The sequence below is a fragment of the Musa acuminata genome, chromosome BXJ1-9 (assembly GCF_036884655.1).
Source record: "Musa acuminata AAA Group cultivar baxijiao chromosome BXJ1-9, Cavendish_Baxijiao_AAA, whole genome shotgun sequence".
Classification (NCBI taxonomy): Eukaryota; Viridiplantae; Streptophyta; class Magnoliopsida; order Zingiberales; family Musaceae; genus Musa; species Musa acuminata.
The window spans coordinates 43,202,501-43,224,897 of NC_088335.1; the positions used below are offsets into that span (position 1 = coordinate 43,202,501).

A 22,397-nucleotide genomic window follows, 5' to 3' on the forward strand; every position below is an offset into this window, starting at 1 on the left:
TCGCCCCCTGCTTCGCTGCAGAGGTCGCCTACAAGCTCTCCTGGTACGCGGTCGGCGCGGGGCGGGTCCCTTTTGTCGGCAACCAAACGGTCAGCGGCTGCGTCGCCTGCGCCCTTGAGCTGGCCTCGTGGTTCTACCGGACCGCCAACTTCTTCCTCGTCTGCGTGCTGTTCCGCCTGATATGCCACCTGCACATCCTCCGGCTGCAGGACTTCGCGGCGGTGTTCCAGGAGGAGTCGGACGTGGAGGTGGTGCTCAAGGAGCATCTCCGGGTGAGGCGGCAGCTCAAAGTCATCAGCCACCGGTTCCGGTCGTTCATCTTGCTCGGGATGATACTGGTCACTGCGAGCCAGTTCGCCGCGACGCTGGTCACCCTCCGACCGCATTCCGACGACAACCTCTTTAACACCGGAGAGCTCGCCGTAAGCTGGAAACCGCCCTTCATTAGCTCGAAAGCCAGATTAATCCTACACGGTCGACTGAATCGAGATTTTGGTTTTCGCAGCTGTGCTCTGTCGTGCTCGTCACCGGACTATTCGTCTGCCTGCGCAGCGCCGCCAAGATCACGCACAAAGCCCAAGCTCTTACGAGCCATGCGACGAAGTGGCATGTCTGCGCCACGATCGATTCCTTCACCGTAGAGCCCGAGACAAGCCATGAGGTCGCTTTTGCCGTGGGCGAGGGTGCAGCCGACTCCTCTTACGAGGAAGAAAGCAGCGAAGAAGACGATCTGGAGGGCACCAACGTCCTGCGTCCCCATGTCCGTACCATCACCTTCCAAAAGAGACAGGCACTGGGTAAGCCGCCATGAATCCTCCTCCTCCAACAAAGAACCGTACACCATAAGCGTACTTCACTCCTTCCTCTTCGATTGCAGTGACGTACTTGGAAAACAACAGGGCAGGCATCACCATCTTTGGCTTCACATTGGACCGCGCATGGCTGCACACCATCTTCATGCTGGAAGTGGTCCTGTTCTTGTGGCTCCTGGGGAAGACGATAGGGATCTCTTGAGCCTTTGCCTCTCTTCGTTTGTCGAGTGCAGTCGTTCATGGGTTGCTGCATGCGAAGGTGTGTACTTTTAATTAAGGATTTACCATGTAAGTCTTCATCTATAAAAGGATTTATCGGTTTAACTCCTGCAGTTGTACATTAAACCTCGATAGCAAGATCTTGGAATCCAATAAATTTTCTGAAGGTTAAGTAAATATTTAATACTCGCGTACATATTTGCTCCTCTAAATCAATAATAACTATATTTAGTGCTAATTAATCAAGTCAATCATCAATCAATCGCAACATATTCGACTCAAACCCCAGTTTGAACCAAACCCAACTTCAGGTTCGACCCGATTTCAATGTACCACTCGAATTCAACGTACAGCACAATGGACGGTTATGATTAAAGGATGGGACGTTCCCTTCTCACGGTGGGCGAGGATTCCGTCCCCAATTACTTTCGCCGACCGGCTCACCTCTCACAATCCTTGTGTGAGGCCCCACATAAGTTGGATGACGTGGCCTAGTTGTGAATTCCGTGTCGGGGACGGATGTCCGAACTGCACTCGTAGCCTTTTCATTATTTGACAACGTACGCTTCGGAGACCGCGAAACCTCCGGGCCCACATTCCATGGCTGTATCATGAGCCAGGTAACTTTCTGGGTACTCGAAAAGAGTAGATAACTTTTTTATATCGACATAGTCGAGAAATCAGGTTGTCGTCGGGCGGGAAACGAGCTCTTTTACCATTAGTGGAGTTGAAATACCGAAACCCACCCGAAGCTTTACCCCGGAAGGTCTCGTGGTCTCCGCTGCGGGGTCCAAGACACGCCCGTCCGAGCATTCAATCGCTACGTGGTGTCTGATCAGGGTTAATTGCGGAAACCTGACTGAAACCGGAGTTGGAATCCCACACAAATAAGGAACGACGTGTACTCTTTCTGACAGGAATGCCCTGATTTGCCATTTATTTCAAATCGTTCGATGTGATATATACATGTAACAAGTAAATATACGAAGAGGATTCCTTCCTGATCTTTCCTTCTTTTCCCTCGCTTTCTCCTCCACCGTCTCGAGAAGCGAGAGGACGGCGACGACGACACCGAAGGCGATCTCCTTCTCCCGCCTCTGAAGCTTCCGTCCTCGCAATCTGTTCGTCTTCTCGTTCTCCGTTGCAGGTTTCTCGCTTCCTTGACTGGAACCGATGGCCAAACGAATATTTGATGGTTTTCTCCACGAATCTGCCTACTGTTTGGGGTGTACTTTCGCCTCGAAGACTTCTTTTGCTTGGTCTTTTTTGCGTTTTCTTTGTCGATTGTGATTGTTCGTGCTTCGATGGCGGCGGGTTTTGGCAATCTGTGTTATTTGGCTCTGTTTTCGTGGTGGTTGTCGCGGTGCTTCGATTGTTCGTTCCTATGCACTATTTTTTTAGGGTGATAGATGCATTGTAGTAATAGATTGTTCTGATTTAGCTCGAGGTTACAAGTTTGCCTTTGATGTTTTTAGTTGAATTTGTTATTGGTTTTATCAATTTAGCATATAAAATCATAATCTCAAGTGCTTTGATGAGGTTGACATCTAGAGATGTATTATCTTTTCCAGTGCGTGTTTGATTGCTGTGATAAAACCTTCCTTGATATTCCTATTGTTATTATTATTATTACGATTCATCTCAGAATAGGTTATTTTTTTTATTTTATGAAACAAAGATGTTTTGGTGTGGATGTTAAAAATACTTACCAATGAATGTTCCAGTGTTTTCCTTTAACACTTTTCTAATGTACACTGTTTCTACTTTGTTAGTAATGATTCCGTACTTTTAGTCCTGCGTTTGTAAATCTTTTGTCTTAATTCTGACAGTATGGTTTCGCTTAGCGGTGAATTGGGATAGAAGGCTCGTCCTCTTCTTCTCAGGCAATGCCAGAAAGTGTTTTACCCACAAAAGCTGGGACATTTGATCCTCCAACACGCCTTCCAATGGCCAGACCAGCTTTTGGCACTGAAGGACGGCCCGTCCAGCTGCTTACAAACCATTTCAATGTCAAATTTACCAAGCAGGATACAGTTTTCTATCACTATAGTGTATGTGTGCTGTATGTTACTTTCGCAATATACAGTTGAAAGTGTTTTACTAATTAACCTGTGCAGGTCAATATATCTCATGATAAGAGTGATGAGAATCATGCACATAGCAAAGGGTTTGGCAGAAAGGTCCTGGACAGGCTATACCAGACCTACAGGTCAGAGTTTGAGGGGAAGCAATTTGCTTATGATGGTGAGAAGAGCTTGTTTACTGTTGGGCCTCTGCCACAGAACAACTTCGAATTCACAGTTGTCTTGGAAGATTCATCAGCCAGGTAATAGCTTGCTACAGTAATGTTGCTAGATACTTTGTCTGATGATCTGGGATTGCAGAACTTTTAATGAATGGAACCCTTTTGTTCATCAAGAGTCCTATTCTTATCAATAAATAGATGGCACCTCCTTGGGAACCTATGCAGGATATCCTATCACCTGGTTGAAAAAATAATTTATCTGAATATGCTTTATCTCATGTCACAGAGCATGCCTCTTTAATCAATGGTGCCATGGTTGAAATCTTGTATAAGAGCACGAGCATGCCTCTACCTGAACTTATGTAGGACATATTATCAAGAGTGCCAGATGTGACTGGGTTTCTCTTGACAAACATTTGGCACCTATATTACAGTAGTTATCATAAGAGATAATTTAATATATCAGCAAAGTACATGATATCAGAGGTCTAGATGTACATGTGACTGGGTTTCTCTTGACAAACATTTGGCACCTATTATGGTAATTATCATAAGAGATAGTTTAATTTATCAGCAAACTACATGATATCAGAGGTCTAGTTGGACATTTGGAGTAGACAACAGATAGCATTGTAGGTTTCCTTTGTTAGGAAAATTGGATAATCTAATTCGAGTTATTTTATCATATCTTTTTTAAATTTTGCAGAGCTACTGGTGGAGATCCAAGCGGTGACAGCTTGGGTGAAGGAGATCAGAAACGGTCTAGACGATCACATTTTACAAGGACATTTAAAGTTGAATTGAGTTTTGCTGCAAAGATTCCTCTAAAATCTATTGCACTTGCACTGAGAGGCGGTGAGTCAGAGGATGCTCAACATGCTCTGCAAATACTTGACATCATTTTAAGACAACAACAAGCAAAAAGGTATATATTTCAATGCAACTTTAAATCAGTCTACTTCTCTTTCCTAAGTTTTTGTCACTTTTTACATATCTAAAGATGAATTTTTCTGTTTGATTGCAGGGGTTGCCTTCTTGTCAAGCAATCGTTTTTTGATGGTAATCATGTAAACTTTATTGACTTGGGTGGTGGTGTATCTGGATGTCGAGGATTCCATTCTAGCTTTCGCACCATGATGGGTGGTTTATCATTAAACATGGGTATTGTTTTCTCTTACTCTTGCTGCATTAATTTCTGGGTCTTTTGATGTCAGATTTCAGCTTGATTCCATCCTGCCTGCAGATGTTTCCACCACAATGATTATCACCCCTGGTCCTGTTTTGGACTTTTTGCTGGCCAACCAAAATATACAAGATCGTCGACGAATTGACTGGGTCAAGGTACAAAATATCAGAACATGTACTGGCCTGCAGTAGTATTGTTGCATGATTATTCTGGTTAAGTATGTACAGGTTTATGGGTCCTTATGGACTGTTGTGTGGAACTTTACAGGCCAAGAGGATGCTGAAGAATTTGAGAATTATGACAAGACACACCAAAATGGAGTTCAGGATTACTGGCTTAAGCGAAATGCCATGCAACCAGCAGCTGTATGTCACTGATTCTTATACATGCCTTCCGTTTTTGCCTTTGTTTAGTATTCTAATATTGTTTGCACGTCGATTTTTATTCTGTGTTCTTAGTCTTTTGGATAATACACTTTCATGTAGCTTTCCTTTGAGAGTAAGAAACAGCCATGGTGAAACTCAAATGGTGGACATCACAGTGTATGATTATTTTATGAAAACCCATAAAATGCAATTGACATGGTCAGCACATATGCCGTGTCTTGATGTGGGCAAACCAAAACGGCCAAATTACCTCCCAATAGAGGTTTGTAATAATTTATTTGCTAATCTTTTCCAACAATTAGTCCTTATGGCCTCTTTGTGTTGTTTCATCATTTTCATCTGTTCATGTACATAATTTATATTGCAGCTGTGCAACCTTGTTTCACTGCAACAATATACTAAGGCATTGTCTTCTCAACAAAGGGTTTCACTGGTTGAAAAGTCTAGACAGAAGCCTTTGGAAAGAATCAGAGTAGTAACAGATGTGGGTTTCTCTCACTTTGCATGTCATATTGTTTCTGGCCTCTGGTCTTGACCATTCCTAATGCGACAGGCTGTAAAGAACAATCACTATGATGAAGATCCAATTCTTAGATCCTGTGGAATTTACATTGATAAGCAATTGACTAAGCTGGATGGCCGTGTTCTTAGTGCCCCAACGGTAACGATCTAGCTCTTATTTAAGCTCTCATCCATAGAAAATTATTGGTGAAGTTCCTGACATTCAAACTTATTTGTCTCTTTAACACAGTTGAAGGTCGGTAACGAGGAAGACTGTGTTCCTCATAACGGTCGATGGAACTTCAACCAAAAGGTTGTGTGCTATCAATACTTCATGAACAATATTGTGTTAAACATGATTCATAGTGCATTTTAACTTTTTCTTATCACAATCCATTCTGATCTGCTACTTTATACTGAATATCGTCTTTTTGTGCTTGCAGAGACTCTTTTATCCCATCCAAATTGATCGGCTTTGGGCTATTGTGAATTTTTCCGCTCGATGTGATTTGAGTTATTTGTCACGGGAGCTCATTAACTGTGGAAGGAACAAAGGAATTGTAGGTTCTATTATCTTGCTTATTTGAAATTGTTTTAACTCATAAATATCTTACACAATGTAATTGGCTTTTGTAGCAAATTAAGCGTCCATTTACCTTTTTTGAGGAGGACCGGGAGTGGGTGAGATCTGATCCTGTAGTAAGAGTTGAAAAGATGTTTGAGAAGATAAAGGCAAACCTTCCAGAGCATCCTCAATTTCTTCTATGTGTCTTGCCAGAGAGGAAAAATTCTGACATTTATGGTTAGTTGAATCCTATTGTTATTGGTTTTACTGTCATTGGTTTTCTCGTCCCATCTAGTGTTAGTTATATCCTTTTCCTCTGAAGGGCCTTGGAAGAAGAAAAACCTTCATGAAGTGGGTATTGTTACTCAATGTATCTCTCCTACCAAGATCAATGACCAATATTTAACGAATGTCCTCCTCAAAATCAATTCTAAGGTATTTAAGATGACTGCTTGACACTTGTTCTATATTTGCACTGCTTTTGAAATTCTCTTTATCACTTCTTTTGAAGGTAATTCTATATTTATTTCTGTTTACGTCATCAGCTTGGTGGCATCAATTCTCTACTTGCTGTTGAGCATCCATGTAGAATCCCCCTTGTTAACGAGATCCCTACAATGATTCTGGGAATGGACGTTTGTCATGGTTCTCCAGGTCCTTCAGACTTTCCATCCATTGCAGCGGTAATATATGATTCCTGTGATTGTTGGTGACCTAGTGTATTAGTCAGGTCCACCATATTGTTTCATGATAAAATGTATTAGGAAGAATACTGAATGATAAAGGCACAATTCTATTTTTGCTTTCCCAACAGTTAATAATTTTTTGTTTTATTCATTGGGAGATCCACAGGTAGTTGGTTCCAGGCATTGGCCTCTGATATCAAGATATAGAGCATCTGTAAGAACACAATCTCCTAAATTGGAAACAATTGATTCTTTGTATAAGCCTGGAGCAGATGGACAAGATCATGGAATGATTAGGTAATAATTTTGAGAAGTAAATGTGGAAGATTGACTTGGTGACTCATTGTGGCAATTGCTTGACTTGCCTTCATTTTGAAAATATCAGGGAGCTGTTGTTAGACTTCTACCGAAGTAGTAATGCAAAGAAACCTACTCAAATGATCATTTTTAGGTACAGTTGCCTTCTTCTTTATAATATTTGTTTGGTATTCTAACAGGCTTATGCCAGTACAAATGTCAGTTGACAGTTTGATGAATAAGATTGCTTTGTAGTGAAATAAATGAAATCTCAATTAAATCACTCTCTGAAAATTTCTTTATTGTTGCTGGAGTTTGAATAGGATGTTTGTTTGTTTTTCTATATTCCCAAAATCATCAATCTTGCTTGTTAATTTGACTTTGACATGTGTACTTCTATTGCATATTTGATTGTCCTTGTTCATTTATCCTTTGTTCGGCCAGATAAATGCTTTTCTGAATGATCTATGTGATACTGGCATATGCTTATGACCTCCCATTGTTTGCCTTATCCTATCCATATTATGGTGTGTCATAATGATCCTAGTTCCCAAACATTAAAATTTTTGATGGAATACCTTAGTGGAACCACAAGCCCTTTATCGACATGATTGATGTTAGATATGCACATGCACATCCCTATTCTTGGAAGTCCTGACTGGAAGCTAAACATTGAGATCAGATGCTATAAGGTAATATCTCAAAGTGCTAGGCCTGAACCCACTTCTTCAACTCGTTAAATGTGTGATACATGAATGTTTCCTTCATCACCAACTTTTTAAAGAAAAAATTTTGCTGTCTTATGTCTATTAAATTGAATGTTCTAAATTATGTGGCTCCACTACAAGTCCATGGTGTCCTATGTTGGAATTTCTTTTTAACAAGTCATGAACAGTCTTTGATTCATACTAATGAGACACTTGGCATGATGAATGGTTCCATGGAAACCTAGTATTTTGATGCAGATTCATAAGTTCAGCACTTCTCTAAGTTGTTGATATGGGCAAAATAAAGCTTTATAAAATTATCGGAGTGTAATCGAGTTTGAAAGTTGTGGTAATTGAATAGGCTTTTAATGAACAAAAAAAAAGCAAGGAACATTATCATACTGTTACATAGATGATGTCCCTAATTTTCAGTATCATTAAATGAATACATGCATTCATTTGCCGACAAGAGAAGAAAGAAGTAGAATTCTTCACATGTATCATTTCAATTTACCAAGGAATAACAAGCATGTCTTGGTTAATTTGACATTTCTGAAAGATATATTGGCATTACTCCCTAGCATGGTCTCTGACACAGCAGGACTACCAGATTGATCCTTCATCACCCTATCTGTGTTTTGAGATACCCAGCACCATTGAACTCTATTTACTTTGCCCAGCTAAATTTTCGCCATAGGTTGCTATAAGAGCTGACTCAGCAGAATACATGGTGATAGTCCATTTTCCCCATTTATTACACCTACAATGGAAACTTAATTGTAACCTCACCTGAATTTGTCATGCCAGTGACTTTTTTTTCTAGTTGCGTCAGATATGTTTTTTTCTATTTTTTTTCCCCTCATATGGACACATGTTCAGTTGTATCCCAGTTGATCCAGATGCAACCTTTTTGACTTTTAAATTATTTTGTTATTCATGTAATTATGCCTAGAAAAATAAATGTTACTTGATCCCACACTCTGATCTTTATTTTTATATGAAAAATATATCCCTTCATCCTGATACTGATGGTGAGATAGGATTCTATTTTATTGTTATTTTGTACCCTAAAAATATTAGAGTGCTTCATTCAAATGCTTTTTCATGCATTAGCATGGACACATGAAAAGTTATGTTGATTGGTGGCCATCAGTGGACTGGAATCTTAAGTTTATTTTATTGAGCTTGATATATTGTAGATACTCAGTTGTCTTGCCTTGTCTTTAGGTCAGATCATAGTACCAGTTTTTACCTTGAAAGTAATAACCTTTTCTTTTTTGCTTTCTTTTGTCAAATTGAGTCTATGTTTTCCTTTCAAATGTTTCAGGGATGGTGTTGGTGAAAGTCAATTTAATGAAGTTTTGAATGTGGAGCTAAACCAAATCATCAAGGTAACAATCACATCATTTCATCAGTTAGTTCCTGGGTCATGTTCCTTTTAGTATCCAAACCTTGTTGTTTCAGGCATTTGAGCATCTAGGTGAGTGTACGATTCCCAAGTTCACTGTTATCGTAGCACAAAAGAACCACCACACAAAGCTTTTTCTAGCTGGTGCCCCAGAAAACGTCCCACCTGGTACAGCTTTTGATTAGATCATTCATTTTGATGATGCTGCGGAATGGTTTTTGTGATTTTGATTAGCTTTTGGTTTTTGTATCAGGAACTGTTGTTGACACAATGGTGGTTCATCCAAGGCACTACGATTTCTACATGTGTGCTCATGCCGGAATGATTGTAAGTTTTCGGTGGCACAGACACTCTCCAAGTCGATGTTGAACTTCTACCACTGCTTTTTCTGCACTTTGTATGTGGTGGGCACTGCAAAAGCTTATATCCTTTTTCCATTCATGTTAGGGAACTTCAAGGCCGATCCATTACAATGTACTTCTTGATGAGATTGGGTTCTCTACTGATGACCTACAAAAGCTTGTTCTTGCACTTTCCTACGTGTAAGTCTATGATCTCAGTCCCTCTTCCATGGCTAAAATTGTGATCTAGACACGAATGCTAAGTTTTGTCTTGGGATTCAGGTACCAGAGGAGCACCACCGCGGTCTCGATGGGTAAGCCATTCCTTCTTCCTCCTACATTTCCTTGGAGATGGATTTCTTATGACGATGCTGAGTCAGCTTTATCTGTAGTGGCTCCTGTTTGCTACGCGCATTTGGCAGCACAGCAGATGTCGCAGTTCCTCAAGTTCGAGGACTTCTCGGGTGCTGCAGGGAGGCAAGGCGTCCCCGAGCTTCCAAGGCTGCATGACAACGTGAAAAGCTCCATGTTCTTTTGCTGAGGTCAGGAGCCTTCTGCCCTTAGTTTTGTGGTCGTTGTTTATATGATTGAAATATTTGTCAAAGCAGATAGTTGGGTATACATACACTGGCATAGGTTTTCTGATCATGACATTAGCATTATTATGGATGTTTTATAGCTTCAGTACTGAACCTCAATATTTTTTGGTCAGTTAGAGCATCACAATTTTGGGAGTATTTAATATATCTAATGATTAGAACTTCAAAAACAAATTTTACATGCACAAGGCAATATAAACTAATTTAGAGGGAAAAAACTGACTCCAAAACAATAAGGAAATTATTTGATATGGGTATGTATGAATATATACAGAGGACAGCGATAGAAGTGTGAATGTAGCCTCTCAAGAAAAGAGAGTGACATGTGGCTCATTGCAGAAACAGATGACACTATAAAAACAGTGGAGTCCAGTTCAGCATCATTATTCTGATAAACCAGCTTTACATAGTGGAAAATGGAAACACAAAATTGTTCTCATCCTTCAACAAGTTTGGTTTTAAATTTGTGGAACAAAAATCGTAACTTACATCACCTGCTATTCATTCATCACAAAAGACCACAGCTCCCATCATCACCTACCATACATATCTTTAGTCGAGCAGGCAGGCAAAAGACAAAAAGGTGATATAGGAGGCAGAGATGCAAAATCTTCATCTTTGAAAGGATGGTCAGGAATGGATCAAAAAGAGGGTTAGTGAATATCGACTTTATCTCATGGAGACTCTGAATGGGATTCATTATTCAATGTATTCTTGGTAGGGTTTCCATGCTCATGAGTTTGAGGATTCTGCTGTGCACCACCTTTCTCAGAAATTGCCAGCTGATCAGGCAAATTTGATGACTTGGAAGATGAATTCCCAGCTGATGTCCATATAACTTGTAAACTCCGTTGGTTGGGAAAGAGTGCAGGCTGACCCGGATAAGTGAATGGAGGCAGACTATAACCGTAGTATCCCACCAATGGATGATCGAATTTGCAAGCTGTGCCATAATTGCAGCTTCCATATGCAGCATAGAAGGTGCATACAGGCTGACCCTTTGTGAGCAAGCCATGAATACATGGGACACCAAGAATTGAGTTAGATAGCAAAACTGAGAAAATAATAGATGGAAAGAGGAGTAAGGATCAAATTTACTGGTCTTAGAGGAAGCCCTAGGGGTCCTATGGTGGCCATGGCTGGTTGGTTCCTCTCTTTTGGGTGATGGTACTTGCAAGAGCTTCCATACTTGCAGTTCCCAGTTTTCATGTAAAACTGGCATTCTGGTTGGTCAGGCCTGTCGGGCAAACTTAGTGGCACACCTGGACCTGGTTGTTCCTGATGCTTGGCTGTCAGACCTGGCGCAGGCATATCAGTAGAAGAGATATGGTTTGTGCTGCCCTGGCATGCATTAAAAACTTGCTTTTAGGTGTCCACAGAATATAAATCAACTAAAAATTATGCCAGCAACTGCATGAACAAGACAAACATAGGCGATTGGCTTACCAAATTATAACATGATTACAATTTAGAAATAAGCCTTTTCTAGGAAGTAAACAATTAAAGAGTGATTCCCGATCATGGTAGAAGAGAATAAAGCTGCATATTAACCATGTATTATTCTACGAGTCATTCATATTAGCCAGTACCCAAAGGCCATAAAAACTCTGCGTTGGTCTTAATAGCTTTAGAATGCTAAACGCAACATAACAATTTATACATGCTTGTAGTAAAAATAATGCCTTCTACATAGAAGGTCAAAGTGGTGACATCTGCACGATATGTTGTAAGTGATTGACTGAAACAATAAGAAGCTTCAACTGACATGGTCCTGTACCGTTCTTTGACTGATTTGTCAAAGATGGTTGTAAAACTGGACAAAGATTAGCATAAAGTTACATATACATAAAAGAGCAAAAACTAAAGGATGCAACCCATCTGCAAATGCATGATGAAGGTGCTGGAAAAAAAACTAAAGTGTCTGAATATTGAACTCAGTAAACAAAAAATAATAATTTCTGAAACTAAAAATGCTTCACAAATATCAGAAAAGAGAGGAAGTTTATGTGATGAGTTGTGGTACATCATGAACTAATATGAAACATGCAAATGTATCACAAACATTGAGCAAGAAGAAAAGGCATTATGTAAAATACCAAACAATAATCTAAAATAGACATGATTTATCCAACATTTAGCTGACTTACAGAATCTCACTTTTTTTAAAAATATATAGCTACTAACCATGTATGAGATCCAACCCTGTGGCACAGGTATAGTCCCTTGGGAGGGTGGGAGAACAAGAGGTACATAAGCTGGGAGACCTTGCGTAGTTGGATTAGACATATAAGGAATTCTTGATAAATGCCATTGAGAAATCCCACCACTTACATGTGGCCCTGATGTAGGTGCCATATAACCTGAATAATCATAGACTGAGGATCCTGTGACAGGGAATGAAGATCCACGGGAGGCAGGCTGGGGATGATTGAACTTGCAGGCGACTCCGTATTTACATGACCCTGTTTTCATGTAGTAGGCACATGGCTTTTCATCCTGGAAAACAGATCCAATGAACAGTGCACCGAAATTTCGTTAGTTAGCTATCGGATATAAATCATGAAATAGAGAAGAGAAGGTGATGGAAATTGACAAGCATATGAAAGTTTGAACCATATAAGGGGGCCAAGTAGCAGTAGAGACCTTTCGGATAGGTAGACCAAGAACATTCAGCTGAACCATATGTATCTCATGTTTGTCGCGTGGATGATGATATTTACATGTTATTCCATATTTGCAACTTCCTGTTTTCAGGAAAAACTGCAAGAATAGTTGAGACATTAACCAGATATTATAGCCAATTATAAAAGGCAGTTCAACAGATTCAACACAGTAAGAAGGCCAGTATATCTAGCTTAAGCCAACTGACATAAGCAGACATGCTGGTTTCCTTCAATATCTAATGACCGAAAACAAAAGCTGTCCAATAGGAACAGGAGATTCATGTCTCGAAGCAATAAACTATAGTAGAAACTCATATCTGTGTTACTGTGTAGTTATTTGCCTGGTTGCACTTATCAACATGTATATAAACAATCTGGTTACCAACGAATATCAGTCAAATTTAAATGCCCGATAACTGTACATCACATCACATGACAAAGCCAGCAATTATTATTCAATGGCGGAAACTACAATATTGAGTGGATAAAACTTTGTGATGGTATCCTTAGAGGTTGCACAGATACACAATATCCACTTTATGTTTCAAAATATTATTGATGTCACAATGTTTCCTTGTTGATTTTGGGAAACGTCCTACTTACCAGTCACAGATACAAGAAAGCACAAATTTCTAGATTTTTTAGTCCCATCTTGCATGATTTTTATCCAGAGATGCCCTAGAACATGTTAGAACCTATTAGGTTCATGTTCATGGATCAACTACTCACAGAAGCACCATTTCACTTTAAGAAACCGAGTGATCCTGTAGTACCCATGGAACAAAGAGAAATAAGACAAAGATTGTAGCAAGTCTTCAGAAATGCTATCGCAATGAAATGATCATTGTTGATGAATGGAAGAATTGGTGTCTAAATCTGATAATATCAACTTGATATACAGGCACTTGACATCAGAAAATGGTGATAGTTCAAATCAGGGATTAAAGTGGTGTTGGCATCCCAATTCCAACAAATGACTGAACGGTACATGTTCATGCATGACCACTCACCAACCACCTCGAAAAAAAAAAGAAACGAAAAAACATTTGACAAGAACTCAATGAACAGCTCATAAAACAAAAAACAACATAACTGTCAGATGATCCATTGGTCACTTGTCGTCTTTTCTGATCTTGTCTTCTCTGGTCACTTGCTCAAATATGAGATGCACAAGGCAGTGAAACAAACCCTAAAAACTATAGATAAGTATGAAAAATTTACAATTGATATCTTGGATCAAATCTGTCTATTTGATCCTTTGGACTGAATCATTCTAATATGTAGTCAGCATTTCAGCGCTATTGGAAGGCAAGTTTACCTGGCACTCGGCAGTTTAGACAACAGATCCAAGTGCGAATTCTGTTTTTGCAAGCGTGTGCTGTGGGTATAATGTTCCAACATGATATGGCATATAAGAACTTTGCAGGTTGGCTCAAACCAAGAATGTGTAGAAGGATATGTTGAAACATCCCTCAGTATGGCAAGGATTGAAAATGATTGCAAGCGTTTCAAATATGCACTAATTGTCAATTATTTTAAATGATACTTTAAAGATAAAACATCTTCAGTATTTCTCACAAGTAGTGAAAATAAATCATCTTTAGCAAACCTAGCAAATGGAGAATAATTATTGGAATAGGGAATCAGTTCAACACTTCAAGGTTCGAGAAAGGGCACAAATAGATTTCTAAAAAATAGAAAAAATTGCAGGCATGTTGCATATATCAACTCCTATCGGGAGAAGAAATTTAGATAAAGTAAATATAGTGGAAGGATTAGTGTTTCTTATCATGATCCTAGATCCCACATACTTTCCTAATCTTATCCAACATCACAGCATGAAAACCAACAGAGTATCACTGACTTAGTTGGATTTGCCTAAGTCGTGCGGTACCCTTGCGTGTCCATCCGCAAAGGTCAGCCTCCCATGGTCTCTTAGGACCAACAAAAGAGAAAACGAGTTAGAGAAAATGCCTCACTCGGGATCCACAAGCAAACATTTCCGAAAACACTTTATAGACAATGCAAATTACAAACAGACTTTACAAGCTCTGAATAATTGCACAATAAAGGGTCAAAATGGTTCATTACAGACCGAAAATCTCTCACAAGTATCCACATGACACAACCTTTATTTACAAGCCTAAAGCGGCTACCAAACCCAACTAAAATAGGACTATTAAGCCTTCGACCGTCCCTCTACATGCGGTGCAAAGTATGAACATACCAAAAGACATGTACATACATAAGCATTACATCAAACATCCTGTTTAGAAGTTTGTCCGTGACATTCTCCCCCACTTATTCCTTCGACGTCCTCGTCGAAGCCTTTGCCGACACTGCAACTCCTTGCCTTTGCTAAGTCTTCAATCTTCTGCTCCAGCTGCAATGCGCCTCCTGGCTCCCAATTGCTCTCTGCTTTTGTTTTTGAGTAGTCGAACCTTTGATCTGCCATGCTGCTTCAACTCGCCAATGACTCTGACTCTAGTGTGGGGTTGGTTGAGTTGTGTTGATCCCTGTTGGTTCCTACGGTTCCTCCAGATGAAGGAAAAGACCATCCTTACTATGCGTCAATTTCTCAAATGCCTCATGTTGCTTGAATTGGGTGGATGCTTGTTGGAGCTTTAACGAGCATCATCTCGCAAACTTCTGAAGTTTTGGGTCCTTCCTCCACAAAATTTGTTCATTGTCTCTTCTTCCACTTAGTTGTCACATCCAAGTAGGTTCGCATCACTTCCGCTTTCGATTGGCATTTCGTTGGGAAATGAAGCGGATAATCTTCTCTCAGTAGCACTGATCACCATTGGTGAGGATTTGACAACTATTGTCTTCCATTATCTTCGAAGGGTCTTTGAACTTGTGCAGAGCTCCTCTACTGGATAGATAAGAGAATTGGGGTACTCGGTTTCGCCCATTCTCTTAAGGGTTGAGAAGGCAAAGGTTACTTCACCCGCCTCCTTGAGGTTGTACTCCATGCATCGAGCTGGTTACTAGCCTTCGCCTGCTCTTTGCTCACACTTCTGAAGCACTTGAAGTGTTTGCACTCCTTGTGTTGAGTTAGCTAGTATGATTCACCTTCTCAATGCTATCGAACTTCTGGAATGCAGGAAGTTTTCACCCCAACTTGGAGTAATTCACTAATAGATGTGGTCGCCTCTGGGATTATACCGTCTTCTCCATCAACCCTGCCGCCTACTCCCCTGAGTAGCGAAGGTACAGCACCGCATACTGCCTGCTTCGTTCCTTGGTCGTGCACTCTTGCATGACCCGAAGTCCTTCACTTTCGACTATCTTGATGAGAAACTCATTGACACCGGTCTTACGAAATTCCTTGGCCTCTACCCTTCAGCATTGTCTTGGTACTTGGAGTTTGCCTCTGCATGCTCCACCTCCTCAGCCCCTTTCACGGCCAAGCGCTCTCCCTCTATGAGAGCAAGGGATCAATGACTTTCATGGAAGTCCCGCCTCTACGGTACCATGGTGTTGCCATGCCCATGGCCCTACTATCCGTCGCCTCGCATCTGCATCCATTTTCTTCACGATCAGTAGATATGTCTCTGTGACACTCCTCCGAGTCCACCTCCATTCTAACTGATGCTTGATTTTGGGTAGCTAAGACCCTCTGGACTCGCCGTCACTTCCTCGCCCCTTTCGACCCCCTACTTCAACACCTCTGTGTTCTCCAAGCAGCTCCCTTTGGTCGATGTAAAGTGCATTCAAACTTTTTCCTTGGTGGAACACAGCCCCCATATACTGATGACCAAGGCTTTCATCCGATGTAAAATTCGATGCATGCACGGAAGACTTGCCTCTGTGGTACCATGGCCTTTACTCCTTGAATCCATAGTCCTTCTTGTCGTCGTGTTGTTCACTGAAGTGGAGCTTCCAGTAGCTCCCGATCATACCTTCGTATGATCTAGTCCCTCACGGGACTATGTCATGGGTATCGCATTGTCACGAACTATTCCACCACGATCCGCTGCACCATGCTGCCTCCTGGTGACATCTCTATTGCATTCTGATCCTCGAGGGATGAATTCGAATTGTGATCTCTCCATGTGTGGCCTCTGCCAATACATCGTAGGGTCTCTTCCACCTTCGATTTTGTTCGTTCCTTTGGCAATTGACCTTCATCTATCCACTCTTGGGTCACACCTAAATGAAGCACTGCTTTAGGATAGTCCATCGCCTAGTAGCTCTCGAAGTCCACCGACTTCGCTGAAAATGGTGCACCATTGTCTGGATCCTGGGCCTCTGCCCCTACTAGCACAATCTTCGCTACGCACCGCTTCCTACCTAGCAACTTGACAAGCAACACTGTGGCATATTCTTCAAGAGTACCCGCTTCCGCGTCCTCTTGCCTCGTGCCAAGGCCTTCTGAATCCAACTTCGCCTCCGTAAGTTGAGTCGCCTTAGTTCCTCCATCAAATGCTTCTCTGAGATAAGGTGCATGTGTCCAGAAGCTCCCTTCATCTTTGGTACTATGCAAGATGAGTCCGCTCCGTCAGAATGAAGGACCCATGGAACAACATGATCCTGCTCTTGCCTCTGCAAGAGTTCATGTCCTTGACCTCTATCCAAGGAAAGCACTGTGCCTCCGCTCTATGTTCCCTCTTCTATGCTGGTTCCCTTCATGCGGCTTAGGTACTTTGCCAAGTTACACCCAGGTTGCTCTGCTCATCGTTTTTGCATTGAGTTGATGGTGGCCCTCGCGCCCACCATTCCACGGGTCAACCCTCTATTGAGTCCAATCTCCATATCGACTCCAAGTGTGCCTTCATTTGTGTTGCTTTGGGTCGCTCCCCCACTTGATCTCGCAATGCATCCACTAATACATTCTCTCAAGCGAGATCATGCGATGACTCCTCGCCGCTTGCTCGGTCCATTGAGCTTCGTGGAGTTGTTGTTTGTTGAGGTACTCCTCCTCAACATGTGCGGTCCGTCCCACATGATTCTTCCTCTAGAGAGTCGGGACTTATCCCTCCTGGATAACTATCCCGTTGAAGCAACATCTCTCTTTGTTTCGGAGACCACATCCCCTTGGACTACTCTGATTTGTTGAACAATCTGTGCATTGTTCTGCCTCCTACAAACACACTTGCTAGATTGCGACTCCACGTTAATATAGCCCCCGCTGCACCACTCAAGGCCTAGCAACATACTGAACTCGTTGCACACTTTAGCCTCCTACGGACGTATCATTCACATGCCGAAGAGAAAGTTTCAATGCTCCATGGCGCCGAGTTTCGGTCGCCTTGGGATGGCAGCGAACATTCCATCGTCCGCATACAAGCCCATGCATGAGTATCAAATTCTTTGAGTTAGCAATTCCCCTCACCTCTGTGAGTTTTGCACAACTCTTTCGGTCGCTGAGCAACTCATTCCACCTTGCATGGTCCCATCCTTTACTAAGCGTCTCGCTTGCCTTGAGCACCATTAAGTATAGTTGTCAACATTGAGCCGTAGCTCAAACTCAACCATCCCAACCTTTGTGCGCTTCGCATTCTTCTAAGCTTGACTGTTCTCGTGGTGCCTCTTGCGCGAAGGGTTGTCCATTCATCTAAATGCCAATCTCAAATACCCGCTCCTCCGAGCGACTCATTTTCCCTACATCTCCATGCCCGTTTTCCCCCAAACGATCGCGCGTGTGCTGACTGCCCTCAACTTAGCTCCGCTAGGTCCCCCACGTTTACATGCTAAGTGTTTTTATGAGTGCTTGTCCCGCTCTGATACCATCTGTCACGGACTTAGCTGGATTTGCCTAAGTCGTATGGCACCCTTGCGTGTCCGTTCGCAAATGTTAGTCTCCCCGAAGCCTCCAATGGTCCCTTAGGACCCACAAAAGAGAAAACGGGTTAGAGAAAATGCCTCACTCGGGATCCACAAGCAAACATTTTCGAAAACACTTCATAGACAAAGCAAATTACAAACAGACTTTACAAGCTCTGAACAGTTGCACAACAAAGGGTCAAAATGGTTCATTACAGATTGAAAATATCTCACAAGTGTCCACATGATACAACCTTTATTTACAAGCCTAAAACGGCCATTAAACCTAACTAAAATGGGACTATTAAGCCTTCGACTGTCCCTCTACATGCGGTGCAAAGCATGAACATACAAAAAGACATGGATATACATAAACAGTACATCAAACATCCTGTTTAGAAGTTTATCCGTGACAAGAAAGATACATGATATGCATTATTAGGGTGGATAAGAAGCTTTCGAACATTCGATGATGTATGCCAGATAGAATGAAAAAATTATGATTTAATAGGCAAACCTTACTTTATCTGCATAGGTTCCATTTAATAGGCAAGTATTTGACATGTAATAATGAAACATTGACTATGAGGAATCTTGATGCCAAAGAGGTAATTGCAGCAAGCAAATTGCTAATTGTCTTGCATTGACTTGGTGTATAAAAAGAGTTTCTATTTCAACTAAATAGTAAGTTAGAACAGATCCATACAAGTGCCACGTACCGGTTGAACCATTTATTACAAATCAAACTAGGTAGAGATACCAAAAGACATTTAGTATATTCTCCTGAAATTATTGCATAGATTAAAATGTTGCTTATTAGGCTTGGGAAATCAGGTAGACTGAAAGTATACATAAATCAGATTAGGAGTCTCGAGTATGCTTCAATATACAAGTCATGCATTGATAAACATGGATGACCAGCAATCATGCTCCAAATGGTTCTTGGATAAGATCTTACCCAGAGAGAGAGAGAGAGAGAGAGAACTAAGAATTTAACTATTGTCTATGTTCACCAACTCCATATTCTGTCTTGATAATATGAATTCCCAGTCAATATGAAATGAACTATGTATTAAAACAATGCTATATCGTCCAAAATTTTCATATTTTGTTGCCTCATAAACCATAGCTAGACCCATCGCAAGGTTGCTTCGTACCATGATATCTTTAATCGTTAACTAGTTCAAACATTCAACAAGTACATCTAAGACGAATGACTCATAAAATCCATTATAAACTTCTGAAGTAAAATGAAGTGTTTGTAGGGGTGAAAAGTGGCTACTAGATCGGATTTTTTATGCTTATTCTTCACTTGATGTGACAAAGCATTATATCCAGAATTCTTTTGGTGATGAAATCTTCAGTGCCGAAGTGTCAGGCTGGCCATTGATTCAGGGCATGCATTATGTTTCTTCCTTCTTTCATTTTGGTAACAGACAATATCTTTATTTTCTCCACTTAAAGCTTACATCTAACCTTGACAGACTTATTGTCTTATATACCGAAGGCTGCTAAAAGCCTCAAGGTCTATTGTGCTATAATGAAGTTTCCACTTTGGCTGCTAACAGCCTGAACTTCACCGTTTTCTAGTTGAATTTAAATATGAAATCCATCATCATAGTCCACACACAAATGAGAAAAAGCAACTGATGAACTAAAAGAAGAATTCGGTAAAACCAAATACCACATTAAAATTGGCGAAATCAATTAGCTGTTTGGTGCAGACATTACCTGGCAATCAGGTTGGCCATCTCTTTGTGGGAGTTCCCCACTAAACTGAGTGTTCTGCACCCACCAATTAATAACACATGAATCAGCATCATCCAATGAAAAAAGATCCCTTCTTAAAGAAAAGAACAATGGCAAGCAGTGGTCCATTCCAAGGTCGCCCAAGTTGTTGCCACAATAATAATAATAATAAATCTCAAGTTGACAAGACATGAAGCAAACCTATTGAAATATATTGCATCCCATAGCTCTCACCTGCACACCTAGAGCAGGATGATTATATTTGCACTTGCTTCCAAAACCACATTTACCGGTCCTCAAATAGTGAAGGCAGTCTGGTTCGCCGGGCCGATCAGGATATGGGTTCAGCTGCCCGTCAGCTGCCTCTCGGCCGTCCTCAATCTTTAACTGCCACATAGCTTCTGCCATCAAGAAGCCCCAAAACCATTTAATCTCATCTCTACTAATTTCCCCCATTATAAGCCCATAAAAGGTGTATCGAGATCAGTTCTTAGCCTGTTCTACCCGAGGAAAGCGGAAGCAAATTCTACGTATCAAGCTAAAAGAAGCATCAAACACTGCCAAAGGAAGAAGGAAAGATAAAAAGGTGATCGAACAGAAACCGAAACAACCTTCAAGTTTGTGGGGCAACGCATTGGAGGAACTGGAAACAGCATTGTGCCGGGTATCGGGCATCATCGGAACCAAAAACTCTACCAGAAACCCAAACTCTCCCGCAACACACCAACCAAATCCGACCAGAATCGAAACGTCTCCTCAAATCACCGAATCGATCACCGCCCCCTACACCTCCGATCGGCGATCAGCACGATTCACCGAGCGATTCGGGCCTCCAGCATTCGGGATCAGTCGCAGGCACCAACCATATCCATCGGATGATCGGCTTCGATCCAGCCCCCCTAAACAGCAAGCGGAGAAGCTGAGAAGATCGGCTTTCCGACAAGCTCTTGGATCTCGGTGGATCGATCGAGCGATCGCTCTCTCGGCCTCTTCCTCCTCCCCCTTCTCCTCCTCCTCTCTCTCTCTCTCTCTCTCTCTCTCTCTCTCTCTCTCTACCCTTTATTTTGTTCTGTTCATTCTTTACCGCAATGCAACACGAGGAGGAGACGATCGAAGCAAGTAGGACGAGGTATTTATTCCCCTTTCATTATATTATCTTATATTATAGTTAATTATTATTTGTCCGTATTGTTATTTCTTCGCGGGTAAGTTTAGTTAGAACCGTTAGCCAATGTTCCTGTTAATTCCATGGTATTAAGCAAGTTAACACCCGTCTCCTCAAGCCTGCTTTGCGATCAGAGGAACAGGTGGGTCCCATACTACCTTCAATAATAATAATCTATGTAGTTGATTAGTCTCTGAAACAGGGTCCCATCACGTCTTCCAATAAAAATGAAGGTACTTTAAACGGGTTTCGGCGAGAGGGTAGAAGAAGATTTGTGCGTACGAACCATTGGGGGAATGAACACATTAATTTTACACGCACTTGTGGTACGCATGAATCTCACGCGCTAAACGTTGGAGAACGAAGACCGTTGGATGAGGGTCCAGAGACGTGGTTTTCTTTGTTGACGGAACGTGTAACGAGGCGCGTGAGTAAGCTTACGGCACGGGTCAATTAATAAGGGGATGGGTCGGCACTCCATTCCCGCGGGGAGCGAAGCCGTGGCGGAAGCCGTCGGTTACGTCAGCATGTGCGGCTCATGGGCCATGCCAACCGGACGTCGATCAGCTGTCCGGGGCAGAACAGCAACCGGGCTTCTTTGGACCAGTGATTTGTCGTAGTTTTATTTTTCTTCGACAATTAAAAAATTCCTAATTAGCGTCCCCTTTTCAAAAAAAGAAAAATAAAAGTTTGGTAGAACTTTTGTTTTTTTTTTTTCAAAAGATGATATAAACCCCTATCCATGTCCCATCAATTATCACCTTTATCACCGATAACATTTACCTTCGTCCCGTTACTCTTACCCATATCACTCATCATCTCCTTATCATTTTCATTATCCTCGTTTAGCGTAATGATGATACACTTTTCTCTAATTATTTTTATCATTTTCGTTGTTAATCTTAATAGAGGGGACAATCAATGAGGATAATAATGATAATAGACGAAGAAGGGAAGGGAGACCAGGGCTACGATATAAGACAGAAGCGAATATAATTAAGGGTAAATGAGGATAACGAACAAAGAATGAGGGGAGAGAGTCACGTGCAGAGGTCATGATAGGAGCAAAATCATCTTTTAAGAAAAATAACATGCTAAT

The 22,397-nt window shown here is 41.4% G+C and overlaps 3 protein-coding genes across 5 annotated transcripts in view; 2 read left to right on the forward strand and 1 right to left on the reverse strand.

The window, feature by feature from the left end:
• Positions 1 to 1,136, forward strand: part of LOC135594362 (uncharacterized) — a 1,823-nt gene extending 687 nt beyond the window's left edge. The window contains exons 1-3 of the mRNA XM_065084748.1: positions 1 to 422; positions 506 to 797; positions 878 to 1,136. The exon at positions 1 to 422 is cut by the window's left edge and continues 687 nt beyond it. Coding sequence (XP_064940820.1) covers positions 1 to 422; positions 506 to 797; positions 878 to 1,014 — 851 coding nt within the window. The 3' untranslated portion in view covers positions 1,015 to 1,136. The remainder of the gene's footprint in view (positions 423 to 505; positions 798 to 877) is intronic.
• A 908-nt stretch (positions 1,137 to 2,044) lies between these two features.
• Positions 2,045 to 10,081, forward strand: LOC135594364 (protein argonaute 16-like). The gene is made up of 23 exons (XM_065084749.1): positions 2,045 to 2,178; positions 2,861 to 3,082; positions 3,149 to 3,357; positions 3,983 to 4,201; positions 4,301 to 4,437; positions 4,520 to 4,617; positions 4,730 to 4,827; positions 4,948 to 5,110; positions 5,216 to 5,332; positions 5,402 to 5,509; positions 5,600 to 5,662; positions 5,793 to 5,909; positions 5,986 to 6,151; positions 6,237 to 6,349; positions 6,460 to 6,597; positions 6,767 to 6,897; positions 6,986 to 7,051; positions 8,932 to 8,995; positions 9,069 to 9,180; positions 9,266 to 9,339; positions 9,460 to 9,554; positions 9,636 to 9,667; positions 9,746 to 10,081. The coding sequence occupies exons 2-23, from the start codon at positions 2,918 to 2,920 to the stop codon at positions 9,892 to 9,894; spliced, it is 2,634 nt and encodes an 877-aa protein (XP_064940821.1). The 5' UTR covers positions 2,045 to 2,178; positions 2,861 to 2,917; the 3' UTR covers positions 9,895 to 10,081.
• A 223-nt stretch (positions 10,082 to 10,304) lies between these two features.
• Positions 10,305 to 21,231, reverse strand: LOC135593628 (zinc finger CCCH domain-containing protein 63-like). 3 transcript variants are annotated; one of them, XM_065083820.1, is made up of 7 exons: positions 20,745 to 21,231; positions 20,368 to 20,534; positions 20,116 to 20,169; positions 12,596 to 12,712; positions 12,137 to 12,448; positions 11,051 to 11,293; positions 10,305 to 10,944 (listed from the first exon to the last, which is right to left on the reverse strand). In XM_065083820.1, exons 1-7 carry the CDS (start codon positions 20,809 to 20,811, stop codon positions 10,627 to 10,629), a joined length of 1,278 nt encoding a protein of 425 aa, XP_064939892.1. In that variant the 5' UTR covers positions 20,812 to 21,231; the 3' UTR covers positions 10,305 to 10,626. The 3 variants fall into 3 exon arrangements, with proteins under 3 accessions (XP_064939892.1, XP_064939891.1, XP_064939893.1); XM_065083819.1 differs by having other exon boundaries at positions 10,305 to 10,950; positions 20,745 to 21,230; XM_065083821.1 differs by lacking the exon at positions 20,368 to 20,534 and having other exon boundaries at positions 10,305 to 10,950.
• Between the last annotated feature and the right edge of the window lie 1,166 nt (positions 21,232 to 22,397).

What these genes read in the sequence shown, in the direction of transcription:
- LOC135593628 (XM_065083819.1), bottom strand. Translation starts at nt 20,811, where the DNA reads ATGATGCCCGATACCCGGCACAATGCTGTTTCCAGTTCCTCCAATGCG. An exon ending in GTTGCCCCACAAACTTGAAG is followed by an intron (nt 20,535 to 20,744) that starts GTTGTTTCGGTT and finishes TCTTGATGGCAG; the next exon opens with AAGCTATGTGGCAGTTAAAG. An exon ending in AGGGTTGGATCTCATACATG is followed by an intron (nt 11,294 to 12,136) that starts GTTAGTAGCTAT and finishes AATGCATGCCAG; the next exon opens with GGCAGCACAAACCATATCTC.
- LOC135594364 (XM_065084749.1), top strand. Translation starts at nt 2,918, where the DNA reads ATGCCAGAAAGTGTTTTACCCACAAAAGCTGGGACATTTGATCCTCCA. An exon ending in AGACAACAACAAGCAAAAAG is followed by an intron (nt 4,202 to 4,300) that starts GTATATATTTCA and finishes GTTTGATTGCAG; the next exon opens with GGGTTGCCTTCTTGTCAAGC. An exon ending in CAAGATCATGGAATGATTAG is followed by an intron (nt 6,898 to 6,985) that starts GTAATAATTTTG and finishes TGAAAATATCAG; the next exon opens with GGAGCTGTTGTTAGACTTCT.